The sequence below is a fragment of the Typopeltis vanoorti genome, chromosome 16 (assembly GCF_054136105.1).
Source record: "Typopeltis vanoorti isolate ZY-2024b chromosome 16, IOZ_Tvanoo_1.0, whole genome shotgun sequence".
NCBI lineage: Eukaryota > Metazoa > Arthropoda > Arachnida > Uropygi > Thelyphonidae > Typopeltis > Typopeltis vanoorti.
This window is the reverse complement of record NC_143564.1, coordinates 39,230,238-39,252,467: the sequence shown is the minus strand read 5'-3', so window position 1 is coordinate 39,252,467 and position 22,230 is coordinate 39,230,238. Positions and strand designations below refer to the sequence as shown.

The 22,230-nt window shown below is 36.1% G+C and overlaps 1 protein-coding gene across 8 annotated transcripts in view; it reads left to right on the top strand.

Annotated features, from left to right (window-relative positions):
- The window catches only part of LOC150097964 (steroid receptor RNA activator 1-like), a 159,383-nt gene that overhangs the window by 115,356 nt on the left and 21,797 nt on the right, over positions 1 to 22,230 (top strand). For all 8 annotated transcript variants that reach the window (XR_016549613.1, XR_016549612.1, XR_016549611.1 and 5 more), the window contains exon 6: positions 7,180 to 7,321. Coding sequence is in view for 5 of the 8 variants with exons in the window: in XM_090406642.1 (XP_090262768.1) it covers positions 7,180 to 7,320 (141 nt within the window). In the remaining 3 variants the exon portion in view is untranslated. The remainder of the gene's footprint in view (positions 1 to 7,179; positions 7,322 to 22,230) is intronic.

Genomic DNA, 22,230 nt, shown 5'->3' with positions numbered 1-22,230 from the left:
TAATGTATTAAAATTTTCCATAATGCCTTGTGCCATATTGAGTCAAAAGCTTTTTGAAGATCTAAAAAGTTGTGACAGATTATTTTGTTATGTTTTATGTATTTTTCGCCTAGTATGTGTATTGTAAAAATATGGTCAATTGTACTTCTGGACTTACGGAAACCTGCTTGTTCATCTGATAGTCTGCGTTCTATTTTCTTTTCGATTCTTGACAGTAGTATTTTTAACAGGATTTTGCTTGGATGACTAATAAGGCTTATTGTTGTATAGTTGCTACATTTATTGCTGTTTCCCTTTTTAGGGATAGGTACAAGGACAGAAGTCCGCCAATCAGAGGGCCAAGTCTCTGTGTTCCATACGTCCTGGAATAAATTTAGCAAGGTGTCTATGATGATGTCACCTCCTTCGTGTATCAGTTCCACTGTGACACCATCACTTCCCGGTGATTTTCCTATTTTTGAGGAGCTAACTGCTGCAATAACTTCTTTTAATATCGGGTAATCTCCTTCCTCCGAACCTCCTGGCAAAATTCCGTCCAAAATATCATCAGTCAGTTGAGGGTCCTTTTGAAAAAGCTTGGTTGCATAACATTTCCATCTATCAACTACTTTCTGGTTATCTGTGATAGGAGTTCCATCTTCATCTTCTATGCTCCAATTAATTGCGGTAAAAGGTTTGGTTAACTTATTGATAATTTGAAAAGCACTTTTAGAATTATTTTTATTTAAGTCCTCTTCTATATTTTTGCATTCATCCAATATCCATAAGTTTCTAGCATGTTTGACGAGGGTGCTCGTGAGTCAAGCGCAGTGACATGTATAAGAAGAGCTCTTGATTGGGATAAGTTTTCTAGGAATAATTAAATATATATGCATAATTGTTTGAGTAAGAGAGGCTGTAAACGTTGTACGCTACTGGTTTTATTAGTGTGGGGGATTTTTTTTGCCAAAACTTAATTACAAAATCGTTATTATTAGACTTAGTAACCTACAAAAAATGGCGGCGGCATTGTCATTCCATGACTTTAATTTAGATTTCAGTCGTTTCATTAAGTGTCAGGTCTGTTATATGTATTCTTTCGATTACATAAATGTTTTGTAGATATTTGGTGAGAATGGAAGGAGGGTGTGTGCAAAGTGGGACCTGAACGAGGAATTGATGAATGCAAATATGAAATTGATGACAGAAAGTGTTAGTAGCGAAATTGTCTCAGGGAAAATTACTGCACGTTTGAAAGAGAAGGATGGTGAGTAAGAGAGGCGAAAAAATGTTAAAAATTCAGTAAAAAAGAAAAAGAGCGATTTGAAAACCGTAACGGATGTTAAAAGGGACGAAAGTGAGGTGAGAGTGGTGGAAGGAAACGAAATTGAGAGAACGAATGAAACTAGAAATGGCGTGACGCAGAAATCGAAAGAATGGATGATAGCGAAAGTTCGATGCATGTTGGACTGAAAGTACAGAAACAAAGAAAGATCAATGAGTGTGAAAATGGGAAGAATGATAGCGAAAGTTGGACGCATGTTGGACCGAAAGTACGGAAACAAAGAAGGATGAATGAAAGTGAGAAGAGGGAGTCGAGAATCAGAAAGTTAGAAAGATTGAATGATAGAGAGAATATGTCACGAGATTTGGAAGTTGAAATGTATTGGATGAGGCAAGAAATGAAATGGATGCGGAATGAAATTAAGAAAATTCAGGTAAAAACTATTAAAATAAATAATGAGGCATGAAAAAGTTAACGAAAGATGAGCAAGTGACGTTGTATGGCGACTCCATTATTAAAGGTGTGCTGGAGGATAAAACGCACAAGGTATGTTTTCCAGGCGCTAAAATGAGTAGAGTGATTGAGGCATTGGATATGAGGCAGGAGCGAGCAAAAGAGTTAATAGTATTAATAGGTACGAATGATTTGAGAGAGGACAAAGAGTGTGTCAGAATGGATATCAGGAGGCTGCTTAGAAGGATAAAAGAGAATAGTGTGACAGGAAGGGTAGTTAGCTTGTTGCCCAGGTATGACTGTGGTGAAATGAGGCGGAGAGCAAGGATTATGAATGATATGCTGTTGATATAAACGATATCCAGAAATTAGCTGTTGTGTTTGTATACAAATGCTAGAAGTATAAGAAAGAAGGCAGATGAAATGGTTGCACTAATTGCATCTGTTCACCCCAAAATTGTCAGAATAAGTGAGACATGGTTGGAAGAGGATGACATCCTGACAGGAATAGAGATGGAAGGGTATGGTGTGTTTCGTGAGGACAGAAGGGGTAAAAAGGGAGGGGGAGTGCTATTGATGATAGAGAAAGAGTTATGTCCATATAAAGTAGAGATGCAAGAGGGAAATAGTGCCAGTGGTTTTGAGGCAGTATGGTGTGAGATAGAGGTGAATGGAATGAAATACTTGGTGGGATGTTGTTATAGACCAGGTAATGTGGATGGTGGTGATAATGAAATGTACAATCAAATTAGCCAAGTAAATAAGAAAAAGGTGATCATTATGGGTGATTTTAATTATGGCAATATAGACTGGAATGATGAGATAGCAACTGGAAGTAAAGAAAATGAGTTTCTTGAGTTTTTGAGGGATAATTACCTCAGACAGTATGTAACAGAGGGCACATGAGGATTGAGGGTCTTGGATTTGGTCATCTCATCAGAGGATGTAATTATAAATGAGGTGTCAAATCATCCACCAATTGGTGAGAATGACCATGAGGTGATTACTTGGGTGGTTGCCAGCAGTGCGAGGACCTCTGTGAGAAAATAGTATATGTGGAACTACAAGGGGGCTGATTATGAAGAGCTCAGGAGACAGCTTGCGAGTGTAGCGTGGAATGAGGAGTTAGCTGCAAAAGAGATCAATGCAGCTTGGGGGATTTTCAAAAACTGTTTAGTAGATGCAATGTCTAAATGTATTCCAAGGGTGAGAAGGTTAAATAAGGTGGGTGTGAGATGGATGAATAAAGAGATTAAGCATGCGATACAGAGAAAAAGGGCATTGTGGAGGCAGCATAAGAGAAGTGGAAATAACCAATTCCATGAGATCTAAAAGACCAAGCAAGGAGGGTGACGTGGTTGGTTAGGGTAGCTAAAGAGAGGTATGAACAGCAGTTGGCTAATGAAGCCAATAAGAATCCTAAGGAATTCTTTCGATATGTAGCCAGCAAAAGAAAGAAAGAATAATTATGGAAGGATGACATTGATTGGAGAAAATGGTATGAAGACAGCTGATGCAAAATGCGTGGTGGAGATACTTAATAAACAGTTCATAAAGATCTTTCAATCTTGTGAATGTGACTTCATGGAGGGATTGATAGCAGTTGATGATGGGGAGGAGAGACTGACTGTAGGTGAGCAAGAGGTGTATGGAGAGTTGAGTAAACTAGATGTTAATAAAGCTGTGGGACTTGATAATATATCACCACGTATTCTGAAAGAATGTGCCAGGGAGTTGACACCCACCTGCCTTGACATATTTTTTTAATTTGAGTCTTGCACTCGGTCAAGTTCCTAAGGAGAGCAAGATTGTGCCACTTCATAAAGGAGGTGATCAAACTCAAGCATCAAACTATAGGCATATCTGTGTGGCAGGTGTTGTGGTTAAGTTGTTGGAGAAGCTTGTGAGAACTAGAGAACTAGGATCCAGAGTTGGGTTGATAACAATGGTATTATCTTTGATAGACAGCATGGATTTGCTAAAGGGAGGTCATGGTTTAGTAATCTACTTACTTATTACAATAAAGTGACTGCTTCCTTGCACAGAGGAGATTGGTGCATTGGATTGGAGACTAGCTATCTGATAAGTATCAACTAGTTGTGTATGGGGGAGTGATATCCGGGAAAAGGAAAGTCACTAGTGGAGTGCCTCAGGGGTCTGTTTTAGGTTCATTACTATTTAACTTGTATATTAATGATATAGGTGAAGATTTGGATGGAGATATTCAGTTGTTTGCAGATGATGCAAAATTGGGACGAACCATTAAGTGTAGTGAAGATGTTGTGGCCTTTCAGGAAGACTTGAATAGATTGAGTGATTGGGCACGGAAATGGGGATGTGAATTCAATGTTGCAAAATGTAAGGTTTAAAATTTGGAAAACAAAGATGGGATGCAGAATTTATGCTTGGTTAGAATATATTGTTGGAGGTAGAGGAAATAAGAGATCTGGGGGTGATAGTGGATAAGGGTCTAAAATTTAGGGGACACATCGCCAAAATTGTGAAGACAACACCAAGGCTTCTGGGAATGATGCGGAGGACACTGACATGTAGAAGTAGGGAGATTCTTGTTCCGTTGTATAAGCCTTTGATTAGGCCACACATGGACTATTGTGCCCAGATTTGGTTACCGGGTTTTCAGAAGGATGAAGAGATGTTGGAAAGGGTCCAAACGAGACCGACTAAGGTAGTTTCTGACCTCTGGAATGTCGAGTATGAGGAAAGATTGAGAAGATGTAATTTGCGGAATCTGGTGGACAAGAGGAAGAGGGGAGATATGATAGAGACCTACAAGTTGGTAAGGGCTTGTTATAGGATCAATGCTGGAGAAGTTTTACAGAGAATAGTGGGAGGTCAGGGGAGAACCAGAGGTCATCCCTGGAAACTGTATAAAGAGGGTGTGAGTAGGGGAGTGAGAGACTGGTTTTTTCCGTGCACAGTTGTGAATGATTGGAATGCCTTGCCTGAGAATGTGGTGTCTGCAAAGAGTTTGAATGTGTTTAAAACACGGTATGATGAGCTGTGTGTGTGATAAAAGGTCCTCCCAGATGAGTCTTTGACTCCATGAGGTCTTGGAGTGGTAATAATAATAATTTCTTTTTTAATAATCTTAGTAATATTTTTATACTGTTCTCTATTATCGCTGCTATTAATATGAGATTTCAAATATCTTCTTTCATCGCATAGGTCCAAAATATTTTTGGTTATCCATGGTTTATTTATTTTCCTTTTGTATCCAAGGATTTCTTCAGCTGTCTCGGTTATCTTTTGTGAGAAGTATTTGGTTTTAGATTCGATACTATTATATTTCTTGAAGCTTGTGTCAAAAATTTGTATTTATATAGTATATTTATTTGGGGATCTTTTAATTTTTCTATATTATATCTTTTATGAGTTGATTTTGTAGGTAATCTTTCCTTCATTTTCATATTCACAGTTGCGATGACCATGTTGTGGTCGCTGCCAATGTCTAAATAGCTAGAGCACTCTAAAGCACATGTAATGATTTATCATGTCACCCCCTTTGGATGAGTTTGCAGTGACAATTTGTACAGTACCTGTTGTGAACATAAATAAATAATAATAGAACTCAGTTTGTGGCATTAATCAATCATCTTGCCAATTATTCTGAGAATAACTGGCAAGATGATTGATTGATTGCATCCATGTAGAGTGGAGATGGAGAATAGTAGTGCATGCAGTGGTTTTGAAGTTATCTTAGGTAAGATTGAAATAAATAGTATATCTAATAGTATGTTGTTACATTATTTTATTATTATTACATGACCTTCAGGGAGTCCAAAGACTCATCAAGGGAGGGCAACAACTCCACACTCTCCTTCTCCACCAACTACAACGAACCGCAACTACTTTCATCATCACACCATCTACCGCCGACCACCGCCGCTAGTATTTTCACAAACATTCATGCCCATGGCGGGATTCAAACCCATAGCCTTTTTGCTGGAAAGAGGATAAGAGGATATGCTAACCACTCAGCCAGCCAGGCCAGCCTTATTTTTATTATTATTATTTTTTTTTTTTTTTTGGCCTTCTCTATGGAGTCGCAAGACTCATCATGGGAGGCTCACACTAAACATTCTTCACACAATAGCTATCCTACTTCTCTTTGAACTCATATACTAATAAAGCACTCGTGACAGACTCTAGTAATGGATGCCTCCATTCACCACTCTTCAAGCAAAAAATCTAGTCATCATGCTTTGTTTACCATGTTCTTATGCAATTTTCAGGAAGGGGTGATTCCTTTTTCTCTTTCTTCCTGTGAGATATTGAGAATTTTCTTGTGTCAGCCTATAAATAAATTCCTTTATTTGTGTTTCTATCATACCCTCTTTTTTTTTTTTTTCTGTCAATTAGGTATTACAACTCACAAACCTTCAGTGTATCCTCACACATTGCAAGCCTGGTTAGCTGAGTGGTTAGGTTATTCACTCTCCAAATGACAGGCTGCAGGTTCATATCCCACCATAAGTATGGATGTTTGTGAGTGTCTTTAGATGGAAATGAATTTCATTGAGACTGCCACCATGCTTATTGGAGACTTGAAGTGACTTGAAAAAGTTCCATGTTTAGTATCTATAGAAGGGTTCCCATACCACCTCCATATCAGATCATCTAACTCACCTTCAACTGAAACAAGTCCATATCAAGATTCCTCTTGTTGTGAATTGAACTCAGGTCTTTTCCATTAAAAGGGTGCAATATCCGATTATTCTTCCAATTATACTGCAGAGTAGTAGTACAATTGGAATGTTTATGTTAAATTTTTCTCAATGCATGTAACAGATGGAATCAAGTATTACTTTGTTCTTACTATGAGTAATGTGAACTTGTATATTTAGTAGAAAATATTACTTAAATTAAGGGGATATTAAATCCCACATAGTTTTAAAACCGAATAAGAAACTCAAAGATTGGAATCAGAGAGTTTCTTGCCGAATATAGTAAACTATAAAGTATCGGCGACACTAGCGTTAGCAAATGCAAGTGAACCTAGTACGTAGTACAATACCGGGCAGCTCGTTGCAAAGGTGGAGAAGTTCAGATCGCTATTCTTAGGTATTTTCCATAATGTGCATTTGCTAACGCTAGTGTCGCCGATACTTTATAGTTTACTATATTCGGCAAGAAACTCTCTGATTCCAATCTTTGAGTTTCTTATTCGGTTTTAAAACTATGTGGGATTTAATATCCCCTTAATTTAAGTAATGTTTTCATTGCCGAAATGAAGCTTATTAGCTCTTTATATTTAAGTAGTAGAAAATATTTTAAAAATTGTTATGATTTTATTTGACATAGAGAATCTAGGCTTGTTTACATGTGATCAGATAGCTGAATATAACTCGATGGAAAAAATCATAAATGATATGATTTTTTCCATCGAGTTTTTTTTCCATTTATGATTAATGTAGCACTTTCTTTCATTTATTTTGCTTCAGGTGAACCAGTGGATGGTAGGTATAAAACATATTATTCATAAAGCCTGGGAAATTATGGATTTGAAAGGCAAGAGTATAGAAGAAGAAACAGCTGTAATAACAGATACAGATGAGGATGAAAATTTTCCTATTCAGAATTAAGGTATGTAGGGTATACAGGATGCACAAACTCACATATCATTAAGATGTAATTTTATTGATTATATAATACACAGATAAATAATGTTATATCCCAGAAGGAGAAAAGAATAACATAATAATAAAAAAAAAATAGAATAATTATTTATTTATAAGGAAAACTACAGTCATTGTCCAAAATGTTTAAGGCAAGTTTGAAAATGAACATATTCAACAAAAATATCATAATCATTAAATTCTTGATATGTAATTTTAGGGGTATACAGGATACTATGAAAATACTACCTGAAAAGTTTACATTATTGCTACCCTCTTATCAACCCTTTTCTTCCAAATTAGTCTTATCTATCATGACCATAATATTGTCTTGTCTTATATCAGTTTTGTAAGACACTTCTAACTGCATCAATCTGCCAAGAACTTGATCTTCTCTGGGTCAAGTTAGGGTCAAGTTTTTTCCCTTATGCATCCCCTTTTTCTGGGGGTGCATAAGGGTCAAAGCTGTATAACTTGAGAGGAGACCTCCACATAGCCTTTAAAGGAATGCGAGAACTGACCAGGGCTTCTGACCTAATGTTCACTCCTCACCTTCTCGTGGTGCACCCTGTTAGGTATCTACCTGGATACTAAACGAATGAGGATGGGCTGGCAATTTGGAATTTAGCTGACCAAATTGTATTCTTATTGGCTTAAACTGAAATATAAAATGATGGTACAACATTTTATATATTTCAAAAATATGATCCTGACAGCCTCTATCTGGCCTGAATCCAGCTTGTTCTTCACCAAGCTTCTCTTCCACAACCTTGGTGAAGAACAGCTGATTCAGGCCAGATAGAGACTGTCAGGATCAGATTTTCACTCTTTAAAACAAATAGTTGAGAAATCATGGGAATATAACAAAGATCTGTATTTAAGTTTTGTTGATCTGGAAAAGGTATATGACAAGGTGCCAAGAGAGAAGCTATTCAAAATGCTACAGTTATATGGTGTCAACGGGACATTATATCGAGTAATAGTTCGTCTTTATTTGAGTTCTTATAATTCAATTCTTACTGCTGACTTACTGTAAGTCAGCAGTAAGAATTGAAGGAAGTACAGGAAGTTGATTGAATGTTAAATCTGGTGTCAGACAAGGATGTACATTGTCCCCTCTGCTATTCATTATCTATTCATTATGGATCACATTATGAAGGAAAGTGGTATTAAATCCGTTATCAAATTAGAGAATGTTAATCTCAGCTCTTTGCTTTATGCAGATGATGTTATACTTCTAAATAAATCGGCTACAAATCTGCAAGATTCCCTGACTAAAGTGAATAACTGTTGTAATAGATATGGTATGAAGGTCAGCATTATAAAGACAAAGATGATGAAAATATCAACTGTATTATGAATGGAGAACCTATTGAACAAGTTAAACATTTCAGCTACTTAGGCATGATTTTTAGTGAAAATGGTAAATAAAATATGGAAATAGACAACAGAATCAACAAAGCTGGTATGGTAGGAAGTCAACTGAATAAATTTATATGGAATAAGAGAGAAATTAGTCAAAACACTAAATTAGCTGTATACAAGACAGTATTCAAGCCAATTTTAACTTATGGATCTGAGAGCTGGGTCAGAAGTAAAACATTCGAGCAAAGACTAGAGACCGGAGATATGAACTCCTGAGAAGGATTAGGGGCATGAACAGATATCATCAGTGGCAATATCATATTAAAAACGAGGATATTAGGAAAGAACTTGACATTGTCAGCATCCAGGAATGAGTTAGCAGAGCTAATCTCAGATGGTATGGTCACTTAAACAGAATGGGAGAGGAAAGATTAGAAAAGATTTGCCACCATAAAATTCATTAATAATATCAGAAGCTACCAAAGTGATCATATGTCCCTAAAAACTTATGAACATTGGAATCAAAAATGCAGACTTCACAGATCATCAACTTTACAATATGATGACTGAAATAGGTCTTGATCATCTGAATGCCCACATAAGCAGAGAACCTCTATTTTCGAGACCTTTACTTTCAAATACCTCCATGAACCTAAACCTTACCAAATTCTGTACAAAAAAAAAAAAAAAGAAATGCTCAAAGAAAAAGGCCTGAATACTAATACCAGCTAGTTCTCCAAGCTTAACTTCCACAATTTTTTTCACTGTTTCTCAAGTATACTTACATAAATCTTAACAAGGAACTCAGTAGGGAAATTCCTCTGTAATTCTTACATTCAGTTTTTACATTCATTCTTACATTCAATTTCCCTTTTTATAAAGTCATACCATGAGAGTTCCACTCCAATCATCTGGAATTCAACCTTCTGATTTTTGATTTTTGGTGTTTTTTTCTGATTGTATTTCTGTTATGTGCTTTCTGCCATCATGATGCTGTCATTTCTTGTTTCATTTAACAATCTTTCAAATTACTTAATGTAAACATCTAGAATATCTTTGTCTTCAGTTATTATTTCACATTGATCATCTCTGATTACTTTTACAGTACTCTGTCTTCCATTTCTAAACTTTTTCAATAGCCTCCAGAATATTTTGCCACATTCTTGATATTTATTTTTCTATGTTTTTACCAAAGTCTTCTCATCAGTTTTGGTTAGATAGTTTTATACATTTCTTTGTGTTGTTACATTTTTCTCTGTATTTTCTAAGAAGCAACTTTTGCTACGTTTTCTTCTTTTCTTTGACTACCTCTTGAACTGACTGAGTTGACTGTGGAGTTGTGATTTTTCTCTCCTTGCGGACAACCTCACCACATGCCTCTCTAGCAGAATCAGTCAATGTTTTATTCAGGGTTTGTCACCACATCTCCAAGGTTTGGTTCTTGTTTTCAGTCTTTTTCATTTTTTCTTGAATAATGTTTTTGTATTTGATTCTACATTTCACCTCAACTTTGATTCACTTTAAAACTTTCTTTACACTCTTCTTTTCATTATGAAATTTAGTTTTATCCTGCTCAACACTAAATGATGATCACTTCCAATTTCAAATCCTCTATATACTCTTGTGTCCTGAACTAGTGGGAGAACATCACTATCCATAGTAACATAGTTATTGAAACTTTTCTTATTTCTCGCATCTTCTCTCATTATGAATTTGTGCACAATTTTATGTTGGATCATGGTGTTAATAATAGCAGTCCATATCCTGAACAGAAATCCAGCAGTACTTATCGTTATTATTAGATTTGCTCTTTTCTCCAAATTTTCCCAGAACATTTCTCTGTCTGGTAATCATTTCTTACTCTACTGTTTAGATCTCCAGTGCAGACCAACTTTTCCTATTTTGTTGTGTCAGCTGCCTTCTCTAATGCCTTGAAAAATTCTTCCACTTCTTCCTTAGTAGAACCTTCTATGGGACTATAGCAGGCCTGCACAACACGCGGCCCGCAATGCTGTTTATTTTGGCCCGTCTGCCTGATTGAAATTATTTAATCATGTGGGGGAATATGAAATTAGACGATTTTTTCCTAGTGTTGAATTAAATTTTTACTAAGACTCTGCATGTTTACGTTCGTGCGATTAATGTCACAATCATGTTTCTTTCAACTCGACAATAAATTGCATTTGGAGTTATTCCCACTGTCATATTTAATAACAAATTATTACAATCGCTTCGAGGTTTTGTTAGTGCTAGTGTCGCTGTGGGGAAATTCAAAGTTACATCTCCATGATAACGACTTGATGTCTACGAACGAGAATGAATCGTATTACACCATGTTGGCTGTGCTTTGACTGGCTTTGGCAGTGTAGTGGTTGGTTGTAGCTGGAGCAATACATTACACAACTGTTATCATAACCTGCATTATTGTGAGTTTTTTGTAATTAATATTGTCAATCTCAACACAATGAGCTTAAGTAAAAAGCGTAAAATAGATTCGGAACATCGAGCATTTAACCCTGAGGGGACAAACAAATATTTTTTTACGTTGTTTAAGGACAAAATAGTGTGCATTGTTGTTTGCCGAGAATCTATTGCTGTGCTGAAAGAGTACAATCTGAGAAGTCATTTTGAATCGAAACATCCTAACCTTGGCAAGTTGGATGCAAGTGAAAAGCAAATAAAAGCAGCAAAGTTATTGAATAAGTGTGATATTCTCAGTGAAATTATTAGTAAACTTTGTGTTTATGTTTAAGTGGTTTTTATTGAGAAATTTTGCAGCTATATCTGTTTGTAAATAATTTTGATTATAATTTTAATTGTAACTCTCTAAAAAATTTAAATATGCATATTAATTAGTATTTACTGTAGACCTACTAACAAATTTACTTAAGTTTAGCTGAAGTGGACTAGTCTAAGATTCAAGGTCCGAAGTGATCTGGCCCTTGGTCAGATGGTTCAAGTTGGGTTTGCCCTCAAAGACAATCGAGTTGTGCAGGCCTGGACTATAGGCACAAAGAAGTCTCATTGCACAGTTCCACATTATGATATTTTCTCACATCACTCTATTTGATATTGTCTGCCATTCAAGAAGAATATCCTCATATTTAGTGTTGAATACTATAGCTACTTCTTCTCCTTGAATATAACATCTTGTATTTGTTTCTGAGAAAGATTTCACCTTTTTCTTCTTTATTTTGATCACACCTATTATGTTGATCTGATACTTACCCAATTCTTCTGCGTTCCATTTCTTTTCCATTGATGCTTCTTATACTGATGGTGCCAGTCATAACTTATTTTAATGGTATTCATTAAATTGATTTATTCAAACTTATTTTAATAGTATTTCAGCACCAAACCTACCAAATTATAAAAAAATGTTTATTAACTGGCATATATTTCTTTGGATTTTCAAACCAGCATCTTCAGAGCAAACATGTACCGTTTACACATGATATTGAGTAAGTTAAACAATTCAAATTATAATGGACAAAAGAACTAAAGTCCTAATTTATGGATTAGGACTTTAATGATATTAAGTTAATGAATACCATTATTATCACACTCATATATTAGAGAATATATCTCTAATATATTTCTATATTAGAGATATATTATAACTCTAATGTTATAAAAAAAGAAGTATTACAGTTGTGTAGGAATTGATCTTAGGATAACAGTCTCCCAAATTTTTGGCAAATTAATGCAGCCATACTTGTTAAGTTTAGGAGAATGCTTCATAGCCATTCCTGTCCTGTCAGGTGTCTTCTCCCTCCAGGAGATTTACTACCATGTGTCTCCACCATGTCCTATTCTGCACCTCTCTGCTGCATTCCTTATATGAGAGCTAGGTCCAGTCTTCTATACTTTTCATCCACTCCAGTCTTCGTCTTCCTCTCTTTCTCTTTCTCTCAACAGTTCCTTCGAGACTTTGTAGGCAGTTATGTCTCTGAATATGTCCAAAATATCTGACTTTTCTCTTTTTAATTTCTTTCATCATGCTCCTGTCGATGCCTGCCATCTCTAGTACCTCCTCATTTGTCTTTTTTTCTTTCCATGATATTCTCATAATTCTTTGCAGCATCCACATTTCAAAGGCCTCCAGTTTTTTCACACTCAGATTGGAGAGTGTCCATGTCTCTACTCCATATAATAACGTAGACCATATGCAGCATTTGGAGATTCTTAGTCTTGTTTTCAGATTTAATTCTGTAGATGTTAGTAGATTTTTCATACTGTTGAAAGTTGACCTTGCGATTTCAATCCTTTTTCTAATTTCATCTTCTGTCCTGCCATTCTCTGTGATCAAGTGTCTGAGGTATATATATATATTTTTGCACCTGTTCTAATTTATTTCCTTTTATATTGATGCATATTTTTGGTATTTTCTTTTCTCTTGAAATTATCATGATTTTTGTCTTTTTAAAGTTGAAACTGAGGCCATACTGTTCGCTATACTTGAGGGTTTCATCTATAAGAGTTTTGAGGTCATATTTTTTTCAGCTAGAAGAACTGTGTCATCTGCATATCTTAGGCTATTAATATTTCTGCCCCCTACAGTGATTCCTTTGAGGTTACTAATTTTATTAAATATTTCTTCTGTGTATAGGTTAAAGAGAATCGGAGAAAAGACACAGCCTTGTCTCACACCTTTCTGAACTGGGAATTCTTCTAGGGTCTCTCTATTTATTCTCAAAGATGCAGTCTGTTCCCAGTAAAGATTAGTTAATAGCCTAATGTCTTTTCCATCCATGCCTATTTTTGAAAGGATTTCAATTAATTGTTCATGTTGGACATTGTCGAATGCCTTTTTGTAATCTATGAAGCAGAGGTACACATCTTTTTGTTTTTCTAGATATCTTTCTATGATGGTTCTGACATTGAAAATACCTTCTCTTGTACCTACATTTTCCTTGAAGCCACTTTGTGTATCATTTATTTCTATGTTTATTTTTCTTTTATTTCTTTCAAGAATAACGTATAGGAGGACTTTTGATACTTGACTCTGATGAAGCTGATTGTCCTGAACTCTTCACATCTTGTAGCTTTTGTTTTTTTTGGGAACTGGAACGAAAATTGAGTGATTAATATCTTTGGGTAGAAATCCAGTCTTGTATATTTTATTGCATAATTTTGTTAGAAATTTCAGTCCTCCTTCATCGAGAGCCCTCAACCATTCTACCAAGATGTTATCTATTCCTGCAGCTTTGTGGTTTTAGTTTTCTGGCAGCATTTTCAACTTCACAGAGTAAAATGGATGGTCCTTCTAAATCAGTCTGTTCAGGAATATCATTTCTTTGTTGTTCATATAATTTCCTTATGTATTTAATCCATCTTTCCATGATTTCTTTTTTATCCATTAGAATATGGTCTCTTGAGTCTCTAATGACACTTGCATGGTTTGCTGTATTTGTCCTGCTTGTCATTTCTCTGATCTTTTCATGCATTTCTCTGCTTCTGTGTTTTCTATCAAGGTTTTCTATATCTATACATTTATATTTAATCCATTTCTCTTTGGCTTTCCTGCATTCTTTTTTTATTTCTTTATTCGTGCTTTTATATTCAGGTTTGTTCTTTAACTTTTTTCTTTGTTCCATCAACGTCAGTATTTTTTCATTCATCCAAGGTTTATTCCTTTTCCTTTTTAATTGTGGGAGTGTATTTTTGGCTGCTTCATTGATGCTATTCTTGAATGTTTGCCAGTTCATGTTAATTTCATCAATTGGTGTTCTATTTTCTGTGTGAGTTGTGGTGTCAGACTTGTTAAGGGATTTTGTGAATTCTTTTATAAAGCAGTCTTTAACTTCTTGGTTGTTAAGTGAGTCTGAATTATAAGTTTCTCTTATGAATGGTTGGCTTGGTATCTTAAGTTTTATTTTGATTTTTGCAATCGCTGGGTTGTGGTCCAATCCTATGTCTGCTCCAGGATATGTTTTTGTTTGTGTTATTGCATTTCGGAATCTTTTGCTTTTTATTATATAGTCCATTTGGTTTCTATAGATGTCCCCAGGGCTTGTCCAGGTATATAGTCTTCTGGGAGGATGTTTAAACAGTGTGTTGACAATTGTTAGGTCATTGGTTTCACAGAATTGAATTAATCTTTCACCTCTTTCATTTCTGATTCCAAGCCCTTGGTTTCCCATGCAAAATTAGATTTTTTCTGAGCTCACTTTTGCATTTAGGTCGCCCATCAGTATAGTAACATCATCTGACTTAGCACTGGAGATTGCAGTTTGGATGTCTTCATAAAATTGTTCCATTTCTTCGTCTGGGGGTGATCTTGGGTTGGCACATATGCTTGGATAATATACAAGTTGAATGGTTGTGCAGTTATTTTGGCTGTTATGATTCTGTCATTTATGGGCCAATATCCCTGTAGAGATTTTGCAATTCTATTACTTAGGACAAGCACCACTCCATTAAGGTGTAAGTCACTGCCAGAGTAGATTATAGTGTGATTTTTTCTTCTTATTATGCCTGTATCTGTCCACCTCACTTCACTGATACCTGTAATATCGGCCTTCATCACTTCTAATTCCTAGAGTAGGTTATCTAATTTGCCTGCCTCATAGAGTGTTCTGATGTTCCATGTTACTATTTTCAAGAGATTGCCCATGGTTTTCAGACAAGGGATATCTGAGAATATCCTCCCTGGAGGGTATTATCTTCATACACTACCTTAGTAGTTCTTGTTTTACAATTCCCAGTTTCAAGCTCTTCTTCCCTGTAGCTATAAGAGCTGATGGTTGCAGGGGTCTCAACCACATCTCTAACTTCATATTGTGACATGGTGTGTTTCATGGTTGACAATGGATAAATACGTGGTGAGGCTCCGATCTCTTCCACGACAGCTGGCCACAAGTCCCTTAGATGTCAGGAGTGTGCCCTTGATGTGCCGCATGCATCTTGCTGTCATGCCATTGATCAGTCAGTATTGATTCTTCTGCCATGTTGGCCATTCCAGACTTCGTGTACATAAGGGGTGACATTCCCTATTTACAGCATTCTATATTGCTGATACCCTCACTTAGTTTAGTCCACCAGCCGAGACGGTTTACCGGGGTGTGGCCGCTGGTGTGTGCACAACCAACTGGTCATTATCATAGACATTACTGACTGAAAATAATTATTCCTGTAAATAATCATTCTGACCTGTAATAATTTCTATATAGCACATTGGTTTCTTCCATCTTATCCTGTGTGAAGAGGTGTTCAATGCATGGTCTGCCAGTTTAGATTTGCCATAATAATGGTGGAAAATGTATTTCTTATGTTCTGCAAGATGGATCTAGAACAGATCATCCTGTCTGTCCATAGTAGGCTAAGTCACAGGGAACTTCAGATACTCTAGGATATGCTAGTGGATGAAGTTTATCCTTAGGAGAGCAGAACATCATCATCATGAATTTCCTGATATATATCCACAAGGGATATTCAGGTTACTATGACAGTACCACATGATTAAGTTTACATTATTATTAATCTCCTATCAAATTTTCCTCCAAATCAATCTATTACTTGTGAGCAGAACAAAGACTGCTAATTTGACATGTGGTGTAAAGGTTATATTTTATTAGTACTTTGGTTATCTTTTCAGATATTCCTTGGATATATGGAATAGGAATACTGGTGTTTTGTTCTTGTTTTTTTTTGGGGGGGGGGGAAGTAGGAGGGACACATAGTATTTTATTTATTCTGTTAGGAGCTGTAGCCATTGGCCAAGAACATGTGGCAAAGACAATTGAGTTCTGTGGAAAAAGTTGCATCATTGGAGCAAATAGCCTTAGCTCAGTGTGTAAGTGTTTTTAAAATTCCATACTGGTGGATGATGATGTGATTGTTTATATAGATATCTTCCTCTGTCTGTCTGTGCGTGCGTGTGTGTGTGCTTTCTATAAATGGAAAAATATAGTAACCCATCTGAAAGGTGAGTGATTGATGTGTGTCAAGAAAAAAGCAAACAGTTATTTGATTCTTTTTCTACTGTGAAGTGAATTTTTGAGAATTGGCTGTTAAGGTAAGTTACAAAAGAATCAAAAGTATTGCCCATGGTAAACACATCTCAACAAAGCATAATCACAGTAAGGGTTTGTAAGTAGCTGATGTTGTGTTGTGATTTGTTCTAGTAGCTGACTTTTTGCAGGCCTTGGTTCCCTGATGAAAACAGTGGGCCTTGTTTAAACAGGCGACATCCGCTGACATGAAATTGTGTCATGTTTTACCATCATTTTGCATTATGGCTTAAGCCAATAAGAATACAGTTTGGTTGGCTAAATCCCAAATTGCCAGCCCAGGTAGATACCTAACAGGATGCACCACGAGAAGATGAGGAATGGGACATTAGCTAAGAAACCCTGGTCTGTTCTCTGCATTCTTTAAAAGGCTACATAGAGTTCTTCTCCCAGTTATCCAACTTTGGCCCTTAAGCACCCCAACTGTTGTCTTATTGTGAAAATCTGATCCTGGCAACCTCTGTTGCATGAACCAAGCTTATTCTTCATGTTTCTCTTCTACAGTTTTTCATAGCCTCTTCTCAAGTATGCTTGCACTCAAAGTATCATACATCACTATGGTAATTCCATTGTAATTCTTTTATATTGTTTTATTTTCCTTTTATAGATGGGAACTATGAGAGCTCTACTCCAATAATTGAGAAGTTGACCTTATGACCATGCCTTCTGAAATATGCAGGGCAGCCACTGTAAAACATGTATGCTTTCTGGTTGAATATTATGCTATATATTCCAATTGCCTTTCCACATTTCAGGTTTTTTCATGGCTTTTTCTACTTCAAATACTGATATACTCTGATTGCATTTCTCTTGGATATTTTATTTCTGATGCTGTACTGTCACCTTATTCCATTTAACATTCTTTCAAAGTAATTACTCCAGACACAGGATATCTTTACTTTCAGATTTTCTATCACTTTTATCATCTTTGATTCCTTATACAGTATTCTGTCCTCCATTTCTAAGATTTTTCAATAGCTTTCAGAAAATTTGACATCTTCCTGATATTTTTATGCTAAATTCTTATCAAAGTCTTTCCATGAGTTTTGTATCTACTATATTCTTACCAGTCTTTCCATGACTTTTAAACATTGCTTTGCTTTCTTGCATTTTTTTCTGTATTCACTCAGAGCATATTGCTGACTTGCTAGTAACGTTCAGTTTGCGTTCTTCTTTTCCATGACTTTACCTTTAAATTCTCAAGTCCACCATGGAGTACTGATTTTTTTAATCCTTGCAGAGAACTTCACCACTTTTCTCTTGCATTAATCAGTGTTTTCTTCAGTGTCTGCCAGTCAGTCTGCAAGATGTTCTTCTTTTCAAACCCCTTCATTTTTTCTAATAATATTTGTATACTGGTGTCTATGGCTCACCTCTGAAAACTACTCAACTTTGATTCTTTTTAAAACTTTCTTGTAGTCTTTAAGAAAGGCCATATAACATTCATACCACCTGTCATCCTTTTCATGAAATCATTCATACTACTTGCACTCATAGCCTTCAAAGGCAAGCCATTATAATCATACACTGCCATAGAGATAGATACTAATTCTCACCCCTTTTTTGACTGCATTCATTCTCAACTTCTGTGGATCCTCTTCCTACCATCTATAAAATTAAAAAATTCTATCTACACTGGTATCCTATATGACTCTTTCAGAAGTTTGAAGATTTCTATCATATCATCCCTCTTTCTCTTGTTTACTAGTGACTGCAGTGTGCAAACGCTCAATCTGTCGTCATAATATAGATTTCACAGTCCCGATATGATCTTTGTTGCTCTCCTTTGCACTCTCTCTGTATCTGCATTGCCATGAAAACCAGGAGACTGGATCTGTGCACAGTAGTCCAGGCACGGTCATATCAAAACCTTCTAAAGAGACAAAATTACTTCCTTATTCTAACCTGTCAGTGTTTGTTTCAGCATTGCAATTATTATCAGAGTTGTATTTTCAGTCTTTGCTATATGATCCCTGAACTTCAACTTCTTATCTACTAAAACTTCAAGATCCCTAGCCTGGTCATTTCCTTCTAGCATAATTTCACCAACATTATCAGTAATGGATATCTCATTACACCAAAGTGCATAACTTTACATTTCCTAACATTGAACTGATAGCTATCTTCACATATCCATAAGTTCAGCTTATTCTTTTGCATGTCCTACATGCATGAGCTGTTTGCATTATGCTATATTATCATAGCATCATGCAAACAGCTTTGTCACCTGTCATATTCTTCCCAATGTCATTAATAACAGTGGACCAAGGACTCCTTCCTGGGATAACACCACTGATCACTTCAAATCTTGCAGGCTCACATCCCCCATGTACATCATTTTTTGATATGTCAATCAGCCATCCTCTTATTTGAACTAACAGTTTATAATCCAATCCCATATTCTCCTACTTATGTAATACCCTTGTATGCTGTATTCTGTCAAAAGCCTTAGTGACATCCAAGAGTATCATGTATCCATTCCTCTGGAGTAACTCAACATTAGTTATAAAATATGAGAATGTTGCTGAAACATGATCTTCCCTTAGTAAATCCAAGCTGTTCATTACAAAGTATAGATTCTGTGTCAACCCATTTTTGAATATGAGTACTTACCAACTTTTCCAAAATATTTACCACTATTCCTGAAATACTGGTAGGCTAATAGATACATCAGTCTTTGCACTGCCATTGTGCAATGGAATTAGCATAATCAGATGTACATAGCCTGGTCAAAGGCACAGCCAGTTCTGCTGAAAATTCTGTTAGCATCTGTATTAATATTCCCACCATGGCACCTGTTGCCAGATTCTTATTCAGTTTATGCATCAACTCTAAATACATATCTACTCTGCATACATCCAAGTTTCTTCATCTACTGAAGAGGTAGCATTTAGCTGTATGCTGCATGTACCATGTTGATAGCTCTTCACAAAAGGCACTCATTGAGCATTGTCTTCTACATCTGTTACCACACTCTGTAGTCATTAGAGTTATTCTTTCAAATTCATTCTTTCTTTTACTCGCAACATAATGATAAAATTCTTTTGGATTGTGTTTAGCTTTCAGAGTCAGTTTCTTTTCATTTTTAAACTTAGCTTTTCATATAATACTAGTAACTTTTCTAGCCTATCTATGACTTATAATTTTCTTAGCCGACATCATCCCTATGAACATATGTTTACTATGAACGTATGAACCCTATGAACATACTATACCTTCCACATCATCCTTTTCTTATGAATCTCTTGCTTAATCCTTTGAGTAGTAAATCAGTATGTATATATGAGGTGTGGCTGCTAAATAATGAGACAAGGTACACTGTGAATCGTGTACTCATAGCAGTAGAATGCGCTTGTGCATGAATGACCTTGAAGGTTCTAGAAACAGTTCAGATAAGCATTGTTTGCTGTCGCTTGTAGTTAGTCTGTAGGCAGTTATAAAAGAAACACGTATGAAGTTGCTTTGCCGGAATAATGTCTAACATTAAACTCGAGCAGTGCATTAATCTCAAATTCCTTGTGAAATTGAAGAAATTGCTGACTGAGTGTTTAAAACTGTTGCAGGAGGTGTACAGTGATAATGTAATGTCATGTGCACGAATGTTTGAATGGCACAAACGCTTTGCTGAAGGTCAAGAAAACATTGAAGATGATGACCAACCGAATCACCTTGTCATGGCAGCAACCGAACAAAACGTTGCGAAAATTAATGAAATTGTCCACAATGATCGCCGATTAAGCATTCGGATGATAGCAGACATGGTGCATATTGATAAGGAGACTGTACAACAAATTTTGCATGAGCAATTGAACATAAACAAAGTCTGCACCGAAATGGTTCCCGAAAACTTGTGTCAGGAGCAGAAACATGTCTGGAAACAAATTTGCACTGACATCATGGAACGGCTGACAGCGAAGGCAGATTTGCAGGAGAAGATCATCACATGTGATGAAACATGGATTTTCCAGTACGATCCAGAAACAAAGAGACAATCGATGCATTGGAAAACTACCACATCACCAAGAATGAAAAAAGTAAGAATGAGCAAGTCAAAACTGAAAGCAATGCAGATTTTTTTTTTTTTTTTTAATATCAATGGCATGGTAATGGTTGAATGGGTACCAGAGAGTCAGACAGTTAACCAACATTATTACCTTGAGGTTTTTCTGGCCAAGCTGAGAGAACGGGTGAGGGAGAAGAGATCCGATCCGTGGAAGAGCAATGCTTGGATTCTCCATCAGGACAACCATCCAGCCAGAAGCGCACTGTCTATAAAGTAGTGTCTGGCTGATAAGAAGATCCCATTGTTTGACTATCCACCTTACTCGCCAGACTTAGCTCCATGCGACTTTTACCAAAGTTGAAATCCACATTGAAGGACACTCATTTTCAATCAGTGGATGAGGTAAAGGAGAAAACGGCAGCGCTACTGAAGCAGATAACACATGATGACTTGCAGCACTGCTTCCAACAATGGAAAATTCATATGCAACGGTGCATAGATAGAGGAGGGGTAGTATGTTGAAGGGGGATAACAATTAAGTTGTACAATTGTAATAATAAACCACACTTTTTGCAACCAGTCTCGTTATTTAATAGCCACACCTCGTATATTCGTATATATATATGTGTGTGTGTGTGTGTGTGTGTGTGTGTGTGTGTGACCATGCTTCTATCTCAAAAAACATTATTGACTCATATGCATGGAAAGGCTTATGTGTTGGCAGTACATGATAGTTTATTTTCATGGTATTGATGACAACACAGAATGATAAGAAATTAATTAATATTTATTGACTTATTTGCTGATGTTATATCCAGCATCTTCAGAGCACAAAAACAATTTGTCACAGTACATAACAACAACAACAAGAATTTGGTATAACAGCAAGAGTGGTTTAAAAAATTTGTAACAGACAATACAAGGAACTTAGGTGCTATCTATGTTGGAAAAGAGAGAAAAATATTAATTAGATCTTAAAATGACTGTTTCCTAGATTTTTGGTAAATTTATACAGCCATACTTCTTGTGATTCGGAGTATGTTTTAAAGCTGTGATGATTCCAAAAACAATCTTTCTCTGACTTATGACTTCTGTGTAGCACTTTTGTTTTCTTCCATTCGATCCTGTGTGAAGGAGTATCCAAGGCATAGTCTACTAGACCCAACTTGCCATAATGATAGTGCCAGATGTATTTTTTTTTTGTTCACCAAAGCAGATGTCAACAGTTCTTCCTGTCTGTCCTTAGTTAAAAATTCTGTTCACCTGAAAAGTATTTTAGAAAACTATATCTTAAAAAGTTCAGACATAATGATTAGTTTTGATATTACTTCACTATTACACTTTAGGTATCCTTCACTGTAAATAGTGAAGGATACCTAAAGACAGACTCTTCTTTATCACATCCAGGAGTCTATGAAGCCCTATACTTGTGACCTGGCTTACTATGGACAGACAGGAAGAACTGTTGACATCTGCCTTGAACATAAAAAATACATA